This window comes from Vulpes lagopus, chromosome 7 (assembly GCF_018345385.1).
Source record: "Vulpes lagopus strain Blue_001 chromosome 7, ASM1834538v1, whole genome shotgun sequence".
NCBI classification, from domain to species: Eukaryota; Metazoa; Chordata; class Mammalia; order Carnivora; family Canidae; genus Vulpes; species Vulpes lagopus.
Genome location: NC_054830.1, coordinates 79,408,979 through 79,430,607, shown reverse-complemented (window position 1 = coordinate 79,430,607; position 21,629 = coordinate 79,408,979). Strand labels below are relative to the sequence as shown.

Below are 21,629 nucleotides of genomic sequence, written 5' to 3'. Positions count from 1 at the left end.
TGAGACACAAAGCATAACATCTATAATTTATTTGATATAATTGTGCTTAAGATGACTCTTGTCCACTGTATATAACTCATTTGATAGGGTAATCTTGATTATTCTCAATTAATTTTTTCTGTTGTCAATCTAAAATCCTGATAAAATAGTTTATGCTAATGTTGTTATAAAGACATGTTTAGACTGACAATTGCAAGCATGATTCTGGAATCTGGGGCGGGCAGGTGAAGAAAGCTGATCCCTTATAGAATGACACCTAAGTAAGCTCTGTCCCTGTCTGAGTACGTGTTTCCCTTCATGCAGTAGAATCTGTTGTTTTAGGGCTTAAGGACATTTAAAATAAAGGCATGTCTTTTGGAGTGTGCACCTTCTCAACACATTATGGATGACATGCTTTGAGAATCCTTGTACGGAATCTAATGATTCTTAAATAAATTAGAATCTCAATGGTTTTGCTAGTCATTGGTCCTTATATACTCACTTAGATCCAAGCCTTGAGGAATACAATTCCAACTAGGAATAATAACAAAGGAGAATAGAGTTCTTGAAATACTAGCTCCATATCCTAGGATTTTATTGTAATGTGACTATTATCCTTTATATAATTTAATTTATAGTATATATATATTTAAATTTCATGATTTTATAAGGAAAAACAGTCTCTAAGAAAAAATTAAAACCCATCTATATGAATGTCTAAATTTTCAAGAATGATTTCATAGCCTGGCTGAAAATTGCATGCTCTCCCCATCACCTTGCAATTTGAAGAACTGCAAAATCATGAATAATAAAAAAGGATGTTAAACTTTTCAACAAATCCAGATGGGTACCAATGTCATTGAGAATTCCTGAGAATCACCTTGATTGCTGCTTTAGACTAGGAGCCTGAATTGAATATCCCTTACCAGTCCTAATACATGGCTTTAAATGACAACAGTGTCTGCAATTACATTTTAAAATTGTACAGACATTAAGTCTGTATCTGTGGCAAATGAAAAACACCCAAATTTTAAAGGGCAATATTCACTCATTTCACTTGTCAGACTATTTCTGCCTCAACCTTCCAGACTTAAGGGCGACAGAAGGAATGATGGATTGTGAACTGGAAGCCAGTGTTAACACTAAGTTTTGCTGGGAACTTGCAAGTTTCTTCTCATTTTGGGGCCTTAGCTTTCCCTTCTGCAAATGAGGGCATTGTGCTAGATGTCCCCTTCCATCAATATTCTAGGGTTTTTTCCTAGGGTATGAAGAGAAATCACCAACGAAATGACTGAGCAGCCAAAGAACTCAAATTATTTTTTGCAGGGCTTGAGGCTGAATATAAAGAAATCTTGAAATCTTCATTTCCAAGACTGGGAAGCAGTGAAATGTGTCCATTTGTGGGTCCAGCTGCTCATCAACCTCCTGTCTCCCTTTCTCCCCACACCGTGCTATGTCCTGGATACTCAGAGCCAATGGTGTTTCTTTTTTCTTTCTTTCTTTCTTTTTTTTTTTTTTTTTTTTTTGCCACTGGTGTTTCTCAGCACAGAAGACTCACATTTGTCAGTTTCCTCTGCTTATCTTGTTCCTTTTTTTTTTTTTTTTAAATCTTGTTCCTTTTGCCAGAAGATTCCTCTGCCCTCTCTATCTGAAAAATCTTGACACATTCTTTTTATTTTTCCTTTTAATTTTATATTCTGACATAATTTTGGATTTAGAGAAAAATTGCCAGGTACTTTAAAGAATGCTCATGTATCTTTTCGTAGATTCCTAGTAAAACATTAACTTTTTACTACATTTGTGTGATTATTCTCTTTCTTCCTCTCCCTTCTCCTAACCCAATTGTTTTCTCAACTCCTTAAAAATGAGTTTCAGACACAATGCTCCTTTTCTTCGGAGAGGGGAGTGGCAGAGGGAAAGAGAAAAAATAATTTTAAAAGGTTTATTTATTTATTTGAGAGAGACAGTGTATGCGCAGGGGGAAGGGGCAGAGGGAGAGGAAGAGGGACAAGCAGACTCCCCATGGAGCAGGGAACCCGAGGTAGGGCTCATTTCCAGGACACTAAGATCATGACCTGAGCCGAAGGCAGATAACTGACTGAGCCATCCAGGCGCCACTAGACACAATATGATGCCCTTTTACTCAAAGTACTTCACAGGATATAGCATAAAAAAACTATAGTCCCTTATATAACTCTTAAATAAATATAAAAACCAGGAAAATAGCTTTGATACAGCACTGTCATCACATCTAAACCTATTTCGAGTTTGCCAATTATCCCAAAAGCATCATTTATGGGAAAGGAATAGGCCATGCATTGCATTATTAGGGACTACGTTTCTTTTACTCTCTTTTAACATGGAGTAGTTCCTTAGTCTTTGTGTTTTATGACACTGACATTTTTTAAGAGTGGAGTAGGTATTTTGTAGAATGTCCCTTACTTTGTGTTTGTCTCATAGTTTCCTCATGAGTATATTCAGGTTATGTAATTTTTTGGAAGAAATTTGCTAGGAATACCACTGAAGTGATGTGCTGCTCTCAATGAATCACATCTCACTTTTTTTTTAAGTGAAAGTCCTTCTTCATCACTCCCATCCCTAATCCCCACCTCAGAGGTCAATAACTGCTGTTATTGATTGGTACTCATCCAGTATTTTCTCTATGCATTTACATACAACATATCTATACACAGACACATATGCATCCTAAAAAATATAACAAAATATAATACATATATTGCTCTGCAGTTTGCCTTTTTTTTCACATAACCGTATGTCCTGGAGATCCTGCTATGTCAGTATATACAGATCTCATTCTTTCAAAAGCTGTATAGCTTTTTACAAAGTAGTATAGTTGTATCCTTGTATCCCTACCCCTTTTTTTGGTTGTCAAATGATCCCCTATTGAAATATTTTCCTTTTAGTTTTTAACTAGCTAAGCATTCTACTGCCCCATGACTGAAATCATCTATGATGTCATGAGAGTAGTGGCCATCAACACTGCAGCCCACAGATTGGGCAATCCCCAGGATCTTTTCAATGGTACTGGGTGTAAAGATAGCAGTAGGTCATCATAGTCTCCACCCTTAAGAGTTGAGTTTCGAAAGGCAGCTTTGGGCATAGAAAAGAACATGGGTTTTGGATTCAGACCAGAGTTGGGTTTGAATCCCAGCTGTGTGAATTAGCATGAGTCATATGACTTTACCATGTTGCAATTTCCATACTAGTAAGATGTGTTAATACTTCCCTCGCAGAGTCATTTCGAGGTTGGGAGAGAGGACAGTATATCTGAAGTGGCAAGCAAGGGCCTCGATGAATGAATAATACTTTAAATTTAAATAATACTTTAAAAATACTTTAAAATAAATAATACTTTAAAGGCAATTGTTAAGGGGTCAGAATGATTAGTTCTCAGAGGTATTAGGTATTACCTATAAACTGGAATAAAAGGAAGGTGGTATCTCCTCCCTCTGCAATAGAAGGGTAAAGATGAGTAATATGTGACACTCACTTAGACCCTACTACAGTATATCCCCATCTTGTCTGCCCTCTGCAGCAGATTTCTGCTTTGTCCTGGACCCTCACCCCCATACAGCTGCTCACTGTTGATGTAGTACTGGCACGGTCCTGGGGGAAAACAGGTGCTTCCTTCAAGTAAATGGGCTCTTAGGAACATTCTCTGTAAGAGAAGCTTTAGGGTACTTTGCATACTGCTACACATGATCTCAAGAAGTGTGGACTAGAGACCGTGGGAGGTGGAAACAGAACTACTGTGTGTGTGTGTGTGTGTGTGTGTGTGGCTTAGGAAGAGACTCAGAGACCTGGATTATAGATAGTTCTGCCTCTGCTAGACGACTCTTGGCATGTCTCTTCCTTTCTTGGCTTCAGTTTCCTCATTACTGCAATAGGAGACTGGATCTCATGATTTCTAAAAACCATCTAAATGAGAACTCACCATGTAAAGGCAAAAGGTGTGTATATATACACTACTCTCCTTAATCACAAATCTCTGTACCCATCTTTTTTTTTTAACATTTTATTTATTTATTTGAGAGAGTACATGTGAGCACGTGAGTGGGGAGATAGGAGGACAGGTCGGGAGACGCAGAGGGAGAAGGAAAAGCAGACTCCCTACTGAGCAGGGAGTCTGACATAGGGCTGGATCCCAGGACTCTGGGTTCGTGATTTGAGCTGAAGGCAGACACTTAATTGACCGAACCACCCGGGTGCTCCTATACTGATCACCGGTCTTAATGTCATGGAGCAGCACACTGCCTTCCACTTATCTGGGGTCATGACATGGTTTCTCCACTGATGTGATTCCGGTGGACCCACATCTAGTTCTTGATTTCCTAGAGCCTCTGGAGAGTTAATTTGTTTTCAATTCTTTAACACCTTTAGTGAGTGTTTGTTGTCTGCCAAGTACTATATTAGCTGGTGAAGATAGATAAAAATGTCAAGGCTTCTGCATTCAGGGAGTCCACAATCCAGCTGGGAGACAACTGCAAGGTAAACAATACAATTGCCTTGATGGACATTTATCCAAAGTGGAGGATAGCCCAGGGCAAGTAATGTCTGTTCTGTCTGGCTGACTTGAAAGGTCTTCCTGAAGACCCAGGGCTTGAGCAGAGTAGGATAAGTTGGGGCTATTAGGAAAACAGAAAGAAGGGAAGAGGGAGGCAGTGGGAATGCCTTCTGCAAAGGTACAGATGTGGCAGAGCATAGTGTCTTCTGATAACTGCCCAGGATGCAGCATGGTGGTGAACAGGGAAGCAGAAGTCAGTTCATGAAGTACCCTTTATGCCATCCACAGGACTACAGATTTTATGACATAACTTAAAGGGGGTAACTAAAGCATTTTGATCATGGGAAAGTAGTAAATCTGTTGAATGCATGAGTCATAATAGGAGGATTGGGTACAATAATTAGGAGTATTTTCTAATCTTGTGGCTTAGGGCAAGTTACTTAATTTCTGAATCTGTTTCCTTTATGTGAAACAGGAATTAAAAATCAACTCAAGCTCATTCAGTAGAGTGTATGACTTTTGATCTTGAGGTTGTGAGTTCTAGCCCCAAACTGGGTGTATAGATTACTTAAACATAAATAAATAAGTAAATAAGAATCATGCTCAAAAGATTGTTAAAATTTATTATTTTATTTTAAATATTTTATTTATTTATTCATAAGAGACAGAGAGAGAGAGGCAGAAACGTAGGCAGAGGGAGAAGCAGGCTCCTCGCAGGAAGCCCGATGTGGGACTCCACCTTAGACCCTGGGATCATGCCCTGAGCCAAAGGTGGACACCTAATTGCTGAGCCACCCAGGCGTCCCAGATTGTTAAAATTTAAAAGGTTTATTTATAATGCTTTTATAGAGTAAGCCTTGCACTTGATAAAAGCTTAACGCATTTTTTTTAAAGATTTTATTTTTTTAAGTAATCTCTACATCCAATGTGAGGCTTGAACTCTAAACTCTGAGATCAAGAGTCACATGTTCTATTGAGCCAGCCAGGCACCCTCTGCTCATTTTTTAAATTGGATTATTTGTTTTTTTGGATGTTGACTTTTATTCTTATTTATTTTTATTTTTTTAAAGACTTTATTTATCCATGAGAGACACACACACACACAGAGGCAGAGACACAGGCAGAGGGAGAAGCAGGCTCCATGCAGGGAGCCTGATGTGGGACTCGATCCTGGGACTCCAGGATCACGCCCAGGGTGGAAGGCAGGCGCAAAACCGCTGAGCCACCCAGGGATCCCTTGGATGTTGAGTTTTATAAGTTCTTCATATATTTTCAATGCTAAACCCCTTTCTTTTTTAAGATTTATTTATTTGACACAGAGCACAAGCAGGGGGAGAAGCAGGCTTCCTACAGAGCAAAGAGTGGGACCAGAGGGTTGGGGCAGAGAGAAAGGGAGATTCTCAAGTAGACTCCTGCTGAGCTGAGCCCAAAACAGGCTTCGTCTCACTCACAATCTCCTGAGAGCACCACCTGAGCAGAAACCAAGAGTCCGAAGCTAAATTGACTGTTCCCGCCAGGCACCCCTCTGTGACCCTGTTTTCTCTTTTGCAAAAGGGTTCCTCCAATTTTTAATTAAAATTTCTAACTATTTCCCTGACTATACCTCTAGACTATATCCAAATGGTATTTTGTTTTTCCAGCTAGACTCAGGGAAGGCAGAGACTTTAAAAAAATTCACCACTATATCCAGTTGCTAACACTGCCACTTAACAGATGCTCAAAAAATGTTGGCAAGAAGAGCCAAAGTCGGGGAGCCTGGGTGGCTCAGTGGCTGAGCATCTGCCTTCGGCTCAGGTCGTGATCCCAGGGGTCCTGGGATGGAGTCCCGCATCCGGCTCCCCACACGGAGCCTGCTTCTCCCTCGGCTTATGTCTCCACCTCTCTCTGCGTCTCATGAATAAATAAATAAAATCTTTAAGAAAAAAAAAAAAAAGAACCAAAGTCAAGCTTATCTTTCAGGATTGTTGCCAAGGATCAATGAACTGACAAAGTGCTTTGTCCTTATGTAAAGTTGTACGGATGGATTACTAAGTATTGAGGTGTGAGAAGAACAGAAAAGCCAGAGGCTTCCAACACAATCTTGTTGCTCTGGAGGCTTCCAAAGGACAAGTGTTAACTTCAATCTTTTGCAAGAGGGCAGCTCTTCATGGGCGCCTGGCGGGTAAGCAAGTGACTCATCTCCCCGTGAGCTCAAGACCCAGGTTGAGAGTAGAGCTTACTTAAAAAACAAACAAACAAACAAACAAACAACCCCAAACCAACAAACAAAAAAAGAGCAGCTCTTCAAAGTTCACAAAGAGTTAAATCTGTTGCCTCGAATTCTAGGAAAAGACAGCCATTATCGCCCCGGTCCTAACTAAATTCAACTTCAAACCAGAAGTGGAAGGGACCTGCCTAAGGTCACCTAACGCTAGATGCCAGGCTCAGAGAGGTTTCTCACTCGCTGGGGTGCCCCAGTGAGCTGGGCAAGGTCCCTCCTGAGCGAGCACTTCCATCCTACTTTGGTCTCAGGTCGCCTCCCACGCCACGTGGCACAAAAAGGGTGCTCCAGAGGTCGAGAGGAGGAGGCGGAGCCCATCCGGAAACCCGCCCAGGGGCATCATGGGAATTGTAGTTTTCCTCGTGGGCACAGAAAGGGTGCAAGCTCTCCCTTGGTTTTGCCTACTTACTAGCATCTCCTGCGTGCAAGTGATCCAAACCAAGTGTTCCCCATTAGAGCTGCAGCCTACGTATCTTTGAAAGAAGTCATGAGGGCGAAGGAGCAAAGCAAAGAAGGCAAACCAGGAGATAGTCAGCGAGGAAGAGAAAGGGTTAACAGTTATTACGCACGCGCACAGAGGGCCCGCGGGGTGGGCGGGGACGGAAGAAGACTCCCGGGAGCTGTGTTTTCCCCGGAAGTGCCTTCCCTCCTCCCGGGTCCGCGCGGACGAGGTTTCCTTACCTCATTTGTCCTCGCCCCTCCCCGTCCCTCTACGCGTTTTGGTTCCTGGTTGGTGCTTCCTGGTCGCAGCCGCGGCAGTGAGTATGTGTGTGACGGACCCCCAGCCGCCCGCGGCCGGGGGACCCCTGCCCGCCCTCCGTCGCTCCCGCTGGGGTGTGGAACTAGCGCGTGTGCACTGGCCGGCCTCCGCGTCCCGGCTCTGCCCCCAACTCCGGGCAGGGTGCAGCTGTGGCCCCTCAGTCGTATTCTACCTCACGCGGCTCGGCTGGCCGGCTGGGGTGTTCGCTTCTCCTCACCCCGCCAAGGGCGAGGTCGCGCGTCCGAAAGCTCTGAACGCCCCTGGCCTCAGTGGGGGGGGGGGGGGGGGGGGGGCGTTTCTGCCTGTTAAACCTCCCCTCCCCTAGTCCCCCCCCCCTTTATTTTTTTTTGGGGGGGGGAAGCCGGTCATCCCGTTAAACGCGGAGGTCCTGCCGCTCTGAGGGAGCCCGGCCTGTGAGGACCAGACGGTCCCAACTCCTGCCTCTGCTGTCAGAAGCAGCAGCCACAGCTGTGGGGCCAGACAAATTTAGGGAGCTGTGCCCCTTCCCCCATGTAAAACAGGGAGACTCGGACTGTGTTCGCTAAGATTTGCTTTATCCCTCACTTCCTGTGAGCCCGCCGTTAACTTCCAACCTGAAGAGCTGCAGGTGCTGTGGGAGCGCCGGCCGGGGATCCGCAGGCCTCTGCTCTAGTCGCCGCTCCACCGGCTCGCTGGGGACTCTAGAAATCTCCTGTTAGACTCAGAGGCTGAGTCTACCTCTGTTTCAGATCACAGGAGATCTTAGGGCTCAATGGATAAATTAAGCTTCTCAGAGCCCGTTTCCCAACGACAGCGTGCAGTTGAGGGATTCAGGTCCCATGCAAAGCTCTTGACTTTGTGTTTTTGAATAGTTTGGCCGTCCGATGCAGCGACTTCCAAGTGGGCTGTGTGTCTATTCCAGACAGCGTTCCGCTTTGGAGACAGTTCAGGATTGCTGTTTTCCATAATCAGAGGAGGGAGCGAACTCTGGAAGGGGTGAAGTGAAGAGGATAAAGTGGCCACAAGGCTAAGGTGCCCTGTAGGAAAAGGAAGAAGGGGCTAAGGAAGGTGAAGGAAGTGTTTTAAAATAGGATTCGTTGTCATCAAAGATTATGTATACCAAGAATAGCTGGACTTGTCTGAATAAATTTAGCATAATTTTCTCCCACCAATATCTTGTATTCTGGCTTCCTTTTTTCTTTTTTTGAGTGGTGTTTCTCACACGTTAGGATTCTCCGCCACAGTCAGATTTGCTTCATAGTGAAGATCTGACAAAGATTTTGTTTTATTTTAAAGATTTTACTTATTTATTCACGAGAGACACACAGAGAGAGGAGAGGCAGAGACACCAGCAGAGGGAGAAGCAGGCTCCATGCAGGGAGCCCGACGTGGGACTCGATCCCGGGTTCCCAGGATCACGCCCTGGGCTGAAGGCGGCGCTAAACCGCTGAGCCACCCGGGCTGCCCCAGAATGGACAGAGATTTTATTACTAGACTCAGTGGTGTTTCAAATGTGTCACTGTCAGGAGAGCTCACTAAGTATGCCAAAATTTAAAGTTGAAAATCAGCTGTCTTATTAATCAGTTTCCAGTGAGCATTGGACTTAAAATTAAGCTATACATTTGATGTAAATGTTGAGATACATACCTGTGTCCTCAAGAAGAAACATTGAGGCTGAAAGTTCTTTGAAAGGAAGCATAAGCAAAAGGTCTGGAATGACCAGTTGGTAGACTATTAGAGCATAAGTATTGGCTTTAAAAATAGTATAGTAAAATGGGAAAGCTTAAATAAGCCATAAGTTGTGTAGTTTAAAATTTTTAAGTGAAGGAGAAAAAGCTACTCCCACTTATGAATGGTGAGAGGCTTTGCAGTTTAGTATTTGTTAGGCCATTTTAATTTTATAGATAAATTTCATTCTCAATCTGGTATTGTAGGTTCTTATATAGGAACCATCTTTTTTTTTTTTTTTTTTAATCATGGGATTGCTATATTCTGAGTACCAACCTGATAAGGTTCTTGATAGGAAACTGACAAATTCAGATGTATGCTTTTCCTTTCAATTAAAATGCCTCTTTCATAGTTTCTATATTCCACTAGGAAGTTAAATAGAAGTTTTTGAAGTAAAGGTGTTAGAACCAATGCAAATATAGCTTTGAAGGAAGGTTTGTTTTTTTTCAAAATATTTTCAAATTAAAAAAAAATCTTAGTGAATACTTGGCTGAGAACCAGGGTAATGTGAATCTGTCCTGTGTTCTTAATCAGCTGCATAACCTTGGATAGGCTTCCTTATCTCTTTGGATCCTTAATTTCCTTATGTGAAAATTGAGGAGTTTGTGAGATAATCAGAAAGGTCTATGTGAGACTTAAAATTTTGTGGCTCTCACGGGGACCTCATCTAGTTAAATATGCTTGAGAATTGTGTATAATGATTAAAAAGCTGAGAAAGTCTTCTAGTTCAAGACATATATATTAACTTCATATTTGTCCTGCGAGTATACACTCAAAAAAATTAAATGCATTTGAATGTAATTAAAGTAGTAACATAAACATAAAATCAAAATGGCCTCAGGCAAACCTTAACCCTGGCATACATAAGCTACGTAAAGAAAAGAGCAAGTTATGCTGAGCACAATTTTCAAGTACAGAAGTACAAAATCCTCTTAAAGGCCATAGGGACTAAATTGTTAAATTCATTTTTCTACATTTCAAGGAAAGAGATAAACCCCTAGGCCCAAGAAAGTCAGTTTTTATTATATTTCTTAGTTTATTTTTGGCATACATTCACAGGTGTGCCATGGCTCTTAATCCCTTTCCTTTGGGATGGCTCCAAGAGTAGTACAAATATGTAACTCTGTAATTTAGCTCTTTTAATTTTTTTCTGTGCTGCACTGGAATTATGTTATTTATGTTTTATCAGTATGGATCCAGTGAGGATTTTGAAGGAAGCACAATTCCTTTGACTTCTTTTAGAATTAATTTACCTATTAAATAAAGAGGAAAGAATTCATCTTTTATTTGAATTCCTCTGAGGCTAACATTTCAATATAAACTGATAAATGCTATGAGCATTATCATTCAGACAGCCACATTTAACTTGTATGACAACAACAGCCTAACAACTTAAAGGACATTGCAAGAAGGGAACAGGTGTATTGTAGCTTTTAGAAGAAAAAGGCATTAAAAGTTGGTTTCTCCCCGCCCCCCCATCGAGATATAATTGACAAATACCATTGTGTAAGTTTAAGGTGTACAACATCATGATTTGATATATGAAATGACTACCACATTTAGATTAGTTAACACATCCATCACCTCATATATTCATCCTTTTTTTCCCCCAGTGAGAACATTTTAAGACCTTTCTTGGCAGATTTCAAGTATACAATACAGTATTGTTAACTCAGAACTTAATTAGCATTTTTACTCTCAGCTTTATTGAGGCATACCTGATATAAAAGACTAAGTTTAAGGTATATGACGAAAGTTTATTTCTTTATTTCTGTTAACAAAAAAAACCCCCTCCAGCATAATGGTAGTGCAATTTTGGCTCTTGTTTATTTGGTTCTTGGAGTCAGCTGGTTGTATTACCAAAACTACCATCAGAACACTCTGACATTTTGGGGAGAGAATTGGTAAACTTAAGAACAGCTGGTGTTTCTAAGTTCTATTTTTATAGCTAAAAAGGAAGTGGAAAGAATAAATTGTCATTGTTATTGTTCTTTAGATTGTCCCTGATTTTTGAACAAACATCAATTATTTTTCCAGAGCTCTCATTTTGATCAGTACTAAATTGAAATGTCTTTGTAGTATTTTGGTTGATGATATGAGAGTAGTTGGAATAGTTGGAGACAACTGTGAAATTCATCCCACCATAAGGTCCATATTTAGACACATACTAGATTTATTAAGACTGGAGAGCAAATAAATGTTTGTTTATTTATTTATTCATTTATTCATTAATTCAGCAGACATTTATGGAAGTCCTGCTAAATACCAGTTACTCTGCTTGGCTTTGGGAATCTATTGTTTAATAAAGTGCATATAGTTTCTGATTTCCTGGGGTTTGTGATATGTTTTTGTGAGAGATTTACATTGAATTAGTAATTAGAACTGTGGTGTTTTGAAATGTAAAGTACTATGGAAGCCTATAAAAGGGACACTTAATTTAGTATGGTGGGTCAAGGGAAGCTTCTCAGAAAAAGGGATGTTTAAGCTGAGTTGAAGGATGAGCAAGATTTAATATGCCCACAATAGGAAAATAAAGTGCTCCTATAGCTAGACGTTTTGCCTTAGTTTTATTTAGGTCCTTAGTATGTTTTTCAGACACATCTTTTTGCTAGTACAAAAGTAAACCAAGGTTTATCAGATATTTTTATGTGTTCTTTTAGTCAAGGATAAAAAAGGCCATGAGATTAATTTTTAAATTGAGAATAAAAATCTGCACGGAAACAGTAAATATGATGATTGTTTCCTGTAGTGAATTTAGTCAAAGTTGAAGTAATATTGTGGTGCCTGGGGTGGCTTAGTCAGTTAAACATCCCACTCTTTTTTTCTTTTTTTTTAAGATTTTATTTATTTACTCATATGAGAGAGAGAGAGAGAGAGGCAGAGACATAGGCAGAGAGAGAAGCAGGCTCTGCACAGGGGGCCCGATGTGGGACTCGATCCTGGGATTCCAGGATCACGTCCTTGGCTGAAGTCAGGCACTCAACTGCTGAGCCACCCAGGCATCCCGCATCCAACTCTTGATTTAGGCTCAGCTCATGATCTCAGGGTCGTGGGATTGAGCCCCACATTTGGCTCCATGCTCAGTGGGAGTCTGCTTCAGATTCTCTCTCCCTGTTGCTCCCACTTACTCTCAAATAACTAAATCTTTAAAAAAAAAAAAAAGTTGAAGTGATATTCCTATGTGAGATTGTATACCTGAAAAGATGAAATGCAGAACCAGAACCAGGGAAGAGATGAAGAATGGATGTAATAATAAGAATGACTTAAACTATTCTTGTAATTTTTTAACATTTTAAAGAAAAAAATGGTCTCTGAGGTAGTGGATCAACCTGTTCTTCCTTTCTAGCATACCTGCAAAATAAGATATTTCCATTAATAACTATAACTCAATTTGTTGATAGTAATTTTTATTTGGGAGAGGTGGATATTATTAGAGTAGGTCATAACAGGATTTATAAATCCTAGAAAGAAGGTATTATAAGAGAAAAAGTTATTTTAATATGTCATTGAGAACAGTGATGGTCTTCACAGAAGTTAGCTCTAAGGTGATATTGTTATGCATTAAACAAGCATGATCTGAGCTGTTAAAATATGTTTTTATTATTTTCTCTTTTACAGCATCAAGGTTACTGACTTTCCATGATGTTTGGTGGTTATGAGACCATAGAAGCGTATGAGGATGACCTTTATCGTGAAGAGTCATCTAGTGAACTGAGTGTTGATAGTGAGGTGGAGTTTCAGCTCTACAGCCAAGTTCATTATGCCCAAGATCTTGAAAATATCATTAGAGAGGAAGAACATGAAGAGAAGAACTCTGGAAATTCTGAATCACCCAGTAGTAAACCAAATCAGAAGAACTTAATTATCCTTTCAGATAGTGAGGTCATCCAGCTGTCAGATGGGTCAGAGGTCATCACTTTGTCTGATGAAGATAGTATTTACAGATGCAAAAGAAAGAATTTTAGAGTCCAAACAAAAGAAAAGACACAAAGTCCTCCTGCATCTCTTCCTTCTAATAAGTTGAGTGATAAGAAATGCAAGAGGAATATTGAGCAGCCTAAACCTGAAGAGACGCCAGGTACAATCCGAGAGGTCATGATTATAGAGGTCAGTTCAAGTGAAGAGGAAGAGAGCACCATTTCAGAAAGTGATAATGTGGAAAACTGGATGCTGCTGGGATGTGAAGTTGATGATAAAGATGATGATATCCTTCTCAATCTTGTGGGATGTGAAAACTCTATAAATGAAGGTTAGTATCATATTGACCATTTTGAAAAGTTGTACCATCTTTAATAAGGAAGACTGCTTTTCCTAGAGAAAAGACCAATAGGGTCTACTCGATTTAATTCCTCACCTTTTGGTATTGTTTTTTGGCTTGTTTCTCATGAGACTTTTACCAGTGGCTACTCTAATGGTGGTCTGTTTGAACATCAGAAAGAGTATGTCAGAATATCAAAGACACTCTGCTTCTACTCTAAACAAATTCATAGCTGCTTCTTCCTGTTTGGCTAGAGCCAGTTCTGGACCTGAAATCTTAGTCCCCTCTCTCTCTGCTTGGTACCACAGGTGAGTACTCCATTCATCTCTGACATTGGTCCTGTGCTTTCATTTGGCCAAGTCTGTCGGGACCACCTCTTCCTAAGTGATTTGCTTACCCACGAGTTAGCCTGGTAGCAAATGTGGGAAATGCCTGATAACTGAGGATATGGAATTAAAATTGAAATTTTAGGAACTCCACAGTCCCTAAGATACGAAAGTCTGAAGAGCTATAAGTCTATAGTAAACTATAGGAGGAAATGCAAATTCTTAGAACCACATCATCAAGGACTGAAATTTTGGTGCAAACTTTGTCTTCTTTGTCACATAGTCTTGGTGCTTATTTCTTAAAAAGTCCCTTTTGTTTCTCTCCCTGTATGCCTAATGCCTGGTTTCTTGCAGTAGTTTTCTAAATGATCTTTTATATCTCCCTGCAACACTATTGTTAAACTAATAGTCTTGAAATGCCCTTTTACTCATGGTCCTTTACTGTGCTCCAAAACCTTTTGTAGTACCTACCTATTCTCAGAGGAAATGATGACATTGAATATATAGGTCATGCTTTGGAACCCCATTGATTGACAGACATTTTTTTTTAGGATACAAACTTTAAGTTTCCAGATCGTAGGATTTCCTAACTACTTAACTTTGAAAGCATCCACAATATCTAAAGAAATGGGGTGGCTATTTCAACAAAATCTGTACAGAAACAAGTGGCTGGCTCAGTCTTTCATAGGTTAGTCCTGAGAAATTGACAGCAAAAAGAAGGAAAGAAATGGAGTAGTAGCTAGAACATAAAGTGGAATCAAGTAAAGTTTTAGTAGAATAAGGTAGATCTGATAATGTTTTTAGGTAGAGGGGAAAACTTTTGAAGAAGGTGAGATTAAACCTGGTTGATGATTGGGATAGTGGGCCAAGTAGAGGGGATTGGGTGTGTATATCTGAATTTGTCTTAAAAGTTAGGAAGAGACACTCCATTAACTTCTAAATTCTCAGATATTTATAGAGGTAGAGAAGAAAGAATAAATTTAGATGGATTGAGGATGAGGGAATATATAAGGATGTGTTTGATTTTCTTGGGAAAATGAAAGCAGAATTAGGAGTGGAAGTGTGCAGGGGATACTTAGAAGCTTAGCGTTTGGAAAGTGTGTTTAAGTGCTAACGGGAATACTCTTAGTGGTTCCCAGGAATTTGAAGATGACAACTTTTTTAACTTCACAGCAATTTGTGGGTCCCCCATGACTGTAGTTATATTTCTAATATTTGTTAATTGAGAATGCATATTAGCTACTATTTTAGTATTCTTTCACATGATGGTATTTTATTAACCACAACATCTGCACATTTGAAAAATAATAATACGTATATGTGTATATATATGTCTTATAATGCATCTTCTGGGCACCCGTTGTGGTCACTAATCTTGCAGTTCCCCAGGGGTCTAAGGCTCACAGTTGGGAAATCACTGTGCCAGCAAATCAATAAGAAAATAAAAGGATTACTTAGAAGTAGTATTCAGTCAAAATTGAAACAATGTGACCTTGTAGTGAATTTACTTTGAAGGATTTCATAACTTTTTCCCTGTAATACTTGGCAATCTGGAGGAAGATTATGGAAACCAAATGATCCAGGGTGATACATATGGTTAGAGAAGGTCCAGCAGATCAAAAGCATGTCACCCAGTCTTTCTCTAAATTGCCTTCTCCTGACATCACACCTAGTTTCATCAGACACCAGTGTGTTCATGAGGAGTCGTCACTCTTCTTGAACTCAGGTTTCCCTTGTCTACCTCACTGATTTTTCCATTTGGTTATCTTATTGTCATTTCAGATTTAATATACTGAAGGGTTTGATACATTGAAATGAAAGATTATTTTTCTGCAGAAAGAGGAGCAGGTTGACTGCGAAGTGGTTCACGGTAGAATGAGGGTTTCTCAGGGCAAAATGAAAGAGATTAATGAGGGGTCATGAAAATGAGGTAAAGGGGACCTGAGCCATATGAAAGTGAGGATTCTAAAAGGAAGGGAATGATAGATTTAGTCAGGTATGTTTTATCGGAGTGAAGAAGAGAAGGTTGGTAATTAGGTATATCAAGAAATCTGGCAAACAGTTGTAGTGTTTTTGTGTTATAAGACTATAAACATGCTTGTTCTTGAACTATACTTTTGGAAGAGGGGATATTTGTGTTTATTTTTATTGAGGTGAAATTAATACAACACAAAGTTGACCATTTTAAAGTGCTCAATTTAGTGGCATTTAGTATATTTACAGTGTTATGGAACTGTCAGATCTATCTAGTTCTAAAACATTTTTGGTATATCCAGAGGAAACCCTGCACCCATAGAACTCTTTATTCCTTCTTCTCTCAGACCCTGGCAACTACTAATCTGCTTTCTGTATCTCTGCATTTACCTATTCTGGATATTTCATGTAAATAGAATCATGTAATATGTGACCTTTGTGTCTGGCTTCTTTTTTAGCATAATGTTTTAGAGGTGTATATGTATTGTAGCATGTATCAGTACTTCATTCCTTTTCAAGGCTGAATAATATTCCATTGGATGTTATACCACATTTTGTTTATCCAATCATCTATAGATGGACATTTGGGTTATTTCAACCTTTTGGCTATTATGAATAGTGCTACTGTGACATTCATGTATAAGTATTGTTTGAATATCTATGTTGGGTATTATTTTGGATATATACCTAAGAATAAATAGCTGGGATTTCTTTCTTTTTTTGAAGATTTATTTATTTATTTTAGAATGTGAGTAGGGGGAAAGACCAAAGTGGGGAGGGAGAGGGGGAGAGCGGGGCAGACTCTCCCTGAGTTTGAATCCTGTCTTGGGGCTCGATCCCATGATCCCAAGATCATGACCTGAGCCAAAACCAAGAGTCTGTTGCGCATCTGACCAGGCCACTCAGGTGCCCCCAGTATAGCTGGGATTTTTATGTTTTACTTTCTGAGGAACCACCAAACTGTTTTCTGCAATGGCTGCACCATTATACATTCTCACCAGTAATGTATGTATGAGGGGTCCATTTAACTGCGTTGTTTTTAACAATGACTTGTGATGTTGCATATTTCTATTTTGAGGAGCTAGTATGTTCTTCATTATTATAGTTTTTTCTCTTAGTATTTCGTTTTTTATACTTGTTGCTTATATTGGCTTATGTATTTCTAGTATAGCTTTTATTTTATTTTAGAGAGAGAGGGAGAGAGCAGGTGGAGAGGGGCAGAAGGAGAGGGAGAGAGAGAATCTCAAGCAGGCTCCATGCCCAGTGCAGAGCTGGACTCAGGGCTCAACCCCATGACCCTGAAATCACGACCAGAGCCAAAATCAAGAGTTGGAAACTCAGCGGACTGAGCCACCCAGATGCCTCTAGTATGGCTGTTTTTTGCATCAGATTCTCCTTGTATCTTTTCTTCCACTTAGAGTTTTTAAAGAAACTGATTCTTATAGGTATGTATTCTCTTAAAGTTTAGTGTGTATGCGTGTATACATTTGTAACACCTTTTCTGCAACATTAATAACATTAGTAATAGTAACGTTAGTAATTAGATGCAAGACCTAAGTAATTCCAAGTAATTCTTGACTCCTTACATTCAGTGTATATTCCTCTTACCCATATTGAAATTTATCCCTTTGCTCCTAGGATTTGTTTTTTTTGTTCCAGCCTTTCTTTCTTTTCTTTCTTTTCCTTCCTTCCTTCCTTCCTTCCTTCCTTCCTTCCTTCCTTCCTTCCTTCCTTTCTTTTTCTTTCTATTTTAAGATATTTTTTTATTTATTCATGATAGACATAGAGAGAGAGGGAGAGACACAGGCAGAGGAAGAAGCAGGCTCCATGCCGGGAGCCCGATGCGAGACTTGATCCCGGGACTCCAGGATCGCACCCTGGGCCAAAGGCAGGCGCTAAACCGCTGAGCCACCCAGGGATCCCTGTTCCAGCCAAATTTAAAGAAAGTGTGTAATTTTGTGTATTAACTTGGCTTGACTCTTATAAATTCTGACAGATATTCAAATATATATCTCCTGTTTTATTTCCTTGATCTGCTAATGTCATAATCCTATTTCTTTTCAGTTAATAAGCAGTATATTCTGTACTGATGTTTATCTGTGTGTACTATTACTCTCTAACCATTATTATCCTTTTCATAAATCTGAGTTCAGTTTTATATAGTAGTCATTACAGAGAAGATTTTTTCATCTTGGTGGAAATTTGTAGAAATTCTGATATACTTTTGAAATGATGGTTGTTAAAACAGTAGCAGTAGCTATTTGGTATACTGCTCCTCTTCCCCAAATGTCTAAACTATGGCATACTTAAAATATTGGTATGATAGAAGAGATTACAGACTCCTTGAGGGCAGGTCTTTTCCATACCCAGAAGTCTCCCTATCATATTTCGAGTAATTCCTTGATATATATTAGTTTTCTATATTAATTGATCCCAGAACCCTGAGATCATGACCTGACCCAAAAGCAGACGTCTGAATGACTAAACCTCCCAGGTGCACCCCCCGCCCCCTTTTAAAAGGTTTTATTTTAAAGTAATCTCTACAACCAGTGTGGGGCTCAGACTCACAACTCCAAAATCAAGAGTCACATTCTTTATTGACTGAGCCAGCCAGGCGCCCCGGACTTGAAGTTCTTGATTAGCTTCCTGAGGTTCTACTGTGGCCTGGAGCTGTAATACTTACATAACTTGCTCAGCCTAGCCTTCTTCAGTTCATGTAGTGTTATGAAGAGGATTTTGCTTGTAATAAATTCATGCCAAAACATAGGCCTCTGTGCCTGTTGTATCTGGCTTTCTGCTCTCTCTACTGAGGGATATAGGAATTTATTTCTGAAATCTAGACTTCTTTTCCTTCACTTTCTTTTACTCTTTCCTAAGGCTTCTTTATATAACAGTGCCTTCTTTATAAAACAATGATTTGTTTTCCTTTTTGAAATTCTCACCCTTTACTTTCCTTTTTTATCTCCAGTTCAAGTGACTTGCAATTCTCATGTATTAGGAAGGTAGATCTCCTGGTTGAAGAAAAAGATGCACCAAAGGAAATCAGCGTGTTTCTTAATTTGTAAGGAGGATCTCAGGTTGGGGAAGGATTATTATGCAAGATAGCCAACTGATGGGAAGAGACAATAAGTATTTTAGGAATGATAGAGGAATAATCAGCCACTTATTTTCCTGCATAGGGAAGGAGTATTAGTAGCCCTAGGAGTAATTATTAACTTTTTGTTAATTTTTTATTATGGAGAATTTAAAGTATTGGGGCACCTGGGTGGTTCAGCTGGTTAAGCGTCCTCTGGCTCAGGTCATGATCCCAGGTGCTGGGAGCCTGCTTCTCCCTCTCCCTCTGCCTGCTGCTCCCCCCTGCTCGTACTCTCTCTCTCAAATAAATAAATAAAATCTTAAAAAAGTATATAAAAATAGAATGTTATAATGGACTTAGTGTCTTATAAACCAGTTTATGACTAGTCTTTTCTCAATTTTGGCTGCATGCCCTGTATTATTTTGAAGCACATCACAGACATATCATTTCATTCATTCATTCACATATATATATTTTAGTGTGTATTTACGAAAGGTAAAAGTTGGGATGCCTGGGTGGCTCAGCAATTGAGGGTCTGCCTTCAGCTCAGGGTGTGATCGTGGAGTACCTGGATCAAGTCCCACATTGGGCTCTTTGTGTTCCTCTGCCTGTGTCTCTCCATCTCTCTCTGTGTTTTTCATGAATAAATAAATAAAAGATTTTTTTAAAAAAGGTAAAAGTTCTTAAGAAACATAATCATATCCTTATCATACTAAACAAATTGCCAATAATTTTTTTATTATTAAATACCCTGTCAGGAGTGCCTGGGTGGCAGTAAGTTAAGTATCTGACTCTTGATCTTACCTCAGGTCTTGATCTCAGGGTTGTGAGTTCAAGGCCCACATTGGGCTCCATGCTGGGTGTGGAACTTACATTAAAAAACAATAAACAACCCAGTCAGCATTCAGATTTACTATCCTGGCTCTTCATTTTTTTTTTTTTCTTTTCTTACAGCTTATTTGAATCAGATCCATTTATTATAATTGATTGATAACCTAAGTGTCCTTTTATCTATAGATTCATCTTTATTTCTTTATTCTTTTTTTTCTTCCTTGTAATTTATGTGTTGTATTAACTGGATTGGTTGTCCTATAGTCTGAATTTTGTGGTATTGTTTAACATAATCCTCTGTTCTCTGTGTTTCATGTGACTTGGTAGTGAAAGCTGGAAGCTTGATTAAATTCAGGTTTCTTTCCCTGTGATTATGCTATAAACTAGATACATGAATGGATTACTGGTTTCATTTTGCTTTGGATATGCTTATTTTTCAGTATTGCCTTTTAAAAATTTAATTTGTTTTGTAATTATGTAAAATGTTTATAAGTTTCCAAATTTAAGTCAACAAGACAAGGTAAAATATATTCAGAGAAGTCTACTTTCTGTCTAGTCTTCACCCTATTCTTGCCATTCCCCTTACAGATAATTGTCCAGAGAAAATTGATGGTTTGTTTTTATATTAAGAAAATGTAAGCAAATACGTATATATCTTTGTATTCTTTCTCCTCCTTCTTAGACAGTAGTATACTATCCACACTTTGCTCTACTGTTTTTTGTTTTTTTCCTGTTAACAGTATAACCTGAAGATCAGTCCATAGTAGTATGTAAAGATAGTCCTCATTTCTAGGACTGTGGACCATTTTTGGGTTGTCTGCACTACTCTGAGCTGGATACATTAGGCATGTAACAAATACATTTTAGAAGTGAATGAATAGTAATTTAAAATACTTGATGAATAGGATACTTTTATAGTCTTAAAATGTATTTTAGGGCAGCCTGGGTGGCTCAGTGGTTTAGTGCCACCTTCAGCCCAGGGTGTAATCCTGGGGACCTGGGATTGAGTTCCGTGTTGGGCTCCCTGCATGGAACCTGCTTCTCTCTCCCTCTGTGTCTCTCATGAATAAATAAATAGAATCTTAAAAAAAATTTTTTTTAAACACGTGTGTAATAGTCTAACTGCACTTTCAGAAGCATGTTTTTTTTTTTTTTAGATTTTATTTATTTATTCATGAGAGACACAGAGAGGCAGAGACACAGAGGGAAAGCAGGCTCCATGCAGGGAACCTGACTTGGGACTCGATCCTGGAACTCCAGGATCACACCCTGGGTGCTAAACCGCTGAGCCCCCTGGGCCGCCCGACAAGCATGCTTTATACTTAGTACTGGCCTTAATGTTTGTTTCTCATTTAGTAATTTTAAAAGATTCAGATTTAGCAAAAAATTAGATTCAGATATTAAAAGGAAATAACTTGTGAAGAATGAAGAATATAGCATGTTTAAGAGTTGAAGCTGTATTAGTTCTTAGTATGTAACTGTTATGGTATAGAATTTTACATTAACATACAGCTCATTCAGTATGTACAGTTTGACACATTGTTTCTTTAGTTTATCAGCATTTGGCACATAGTGGATAATCTAGTTAATCTTAGGTGAATTCAATTGAAGTCCTACTTTTGCATATAGCATAATGCTCTTTACATAGAACTACTACATGAAGTGAAATTATGACTTGATTGAAGTAAAATCATGGCTTTTGAAATTGAAGTAAAATAATGACTTTCAGTGACTTAGTGCAGTAAGTGTGTGTGTGTATGTATATATATAATATATGTGTGTGTATGTATATATATTTCACATATATGTGAATATATACTATATACTTTGTGTATATATATATATATATATGGTTTACTATACATATATATATATTTCTATATATATATATAGTAAACTCTGTCTCCCATGTGGAGTTCGAATTCATGACCCC

The 21,629-nt window shown here is 39.1% G+C and overlaps 1 protein-coding gene across 3 annotated transcripts in view; it reads left to right on the top strand.

Moving 5' to 3' along the window:
• Positions 1-7,400: 7,400 nt before the first annotated feature.
• The window catches only part of ZCCHC7 (zinc finger CCHC-type containing 7), a 249,465-nt gene continuing 235,236 nt past the window's right edge, over positions 7,401-21,629 (top strand). The window contains exons 1-2 of one of the 3 annotated variants that reach the window (XM_041760890.1): positions 7,401-7,522; positions 12,850-13,480. In XM_041760890.1, the coding sequence (XP_041616824.1) occupies positions 12,871-13,480 (610 nt within the window). In that variant the 5' untranslated portion in view covers positions 7,401-7,522; positions 12,850-12,870. Of the gene's footprint in view, positions 7,527-7,825; positions 8,572-12,849; positions 13,481-21,629 lie in introns of those variants that run through there. The other 2 variants (XM_041760891.1, XM_041760892.1) reach the window with 2 other exon arrangements.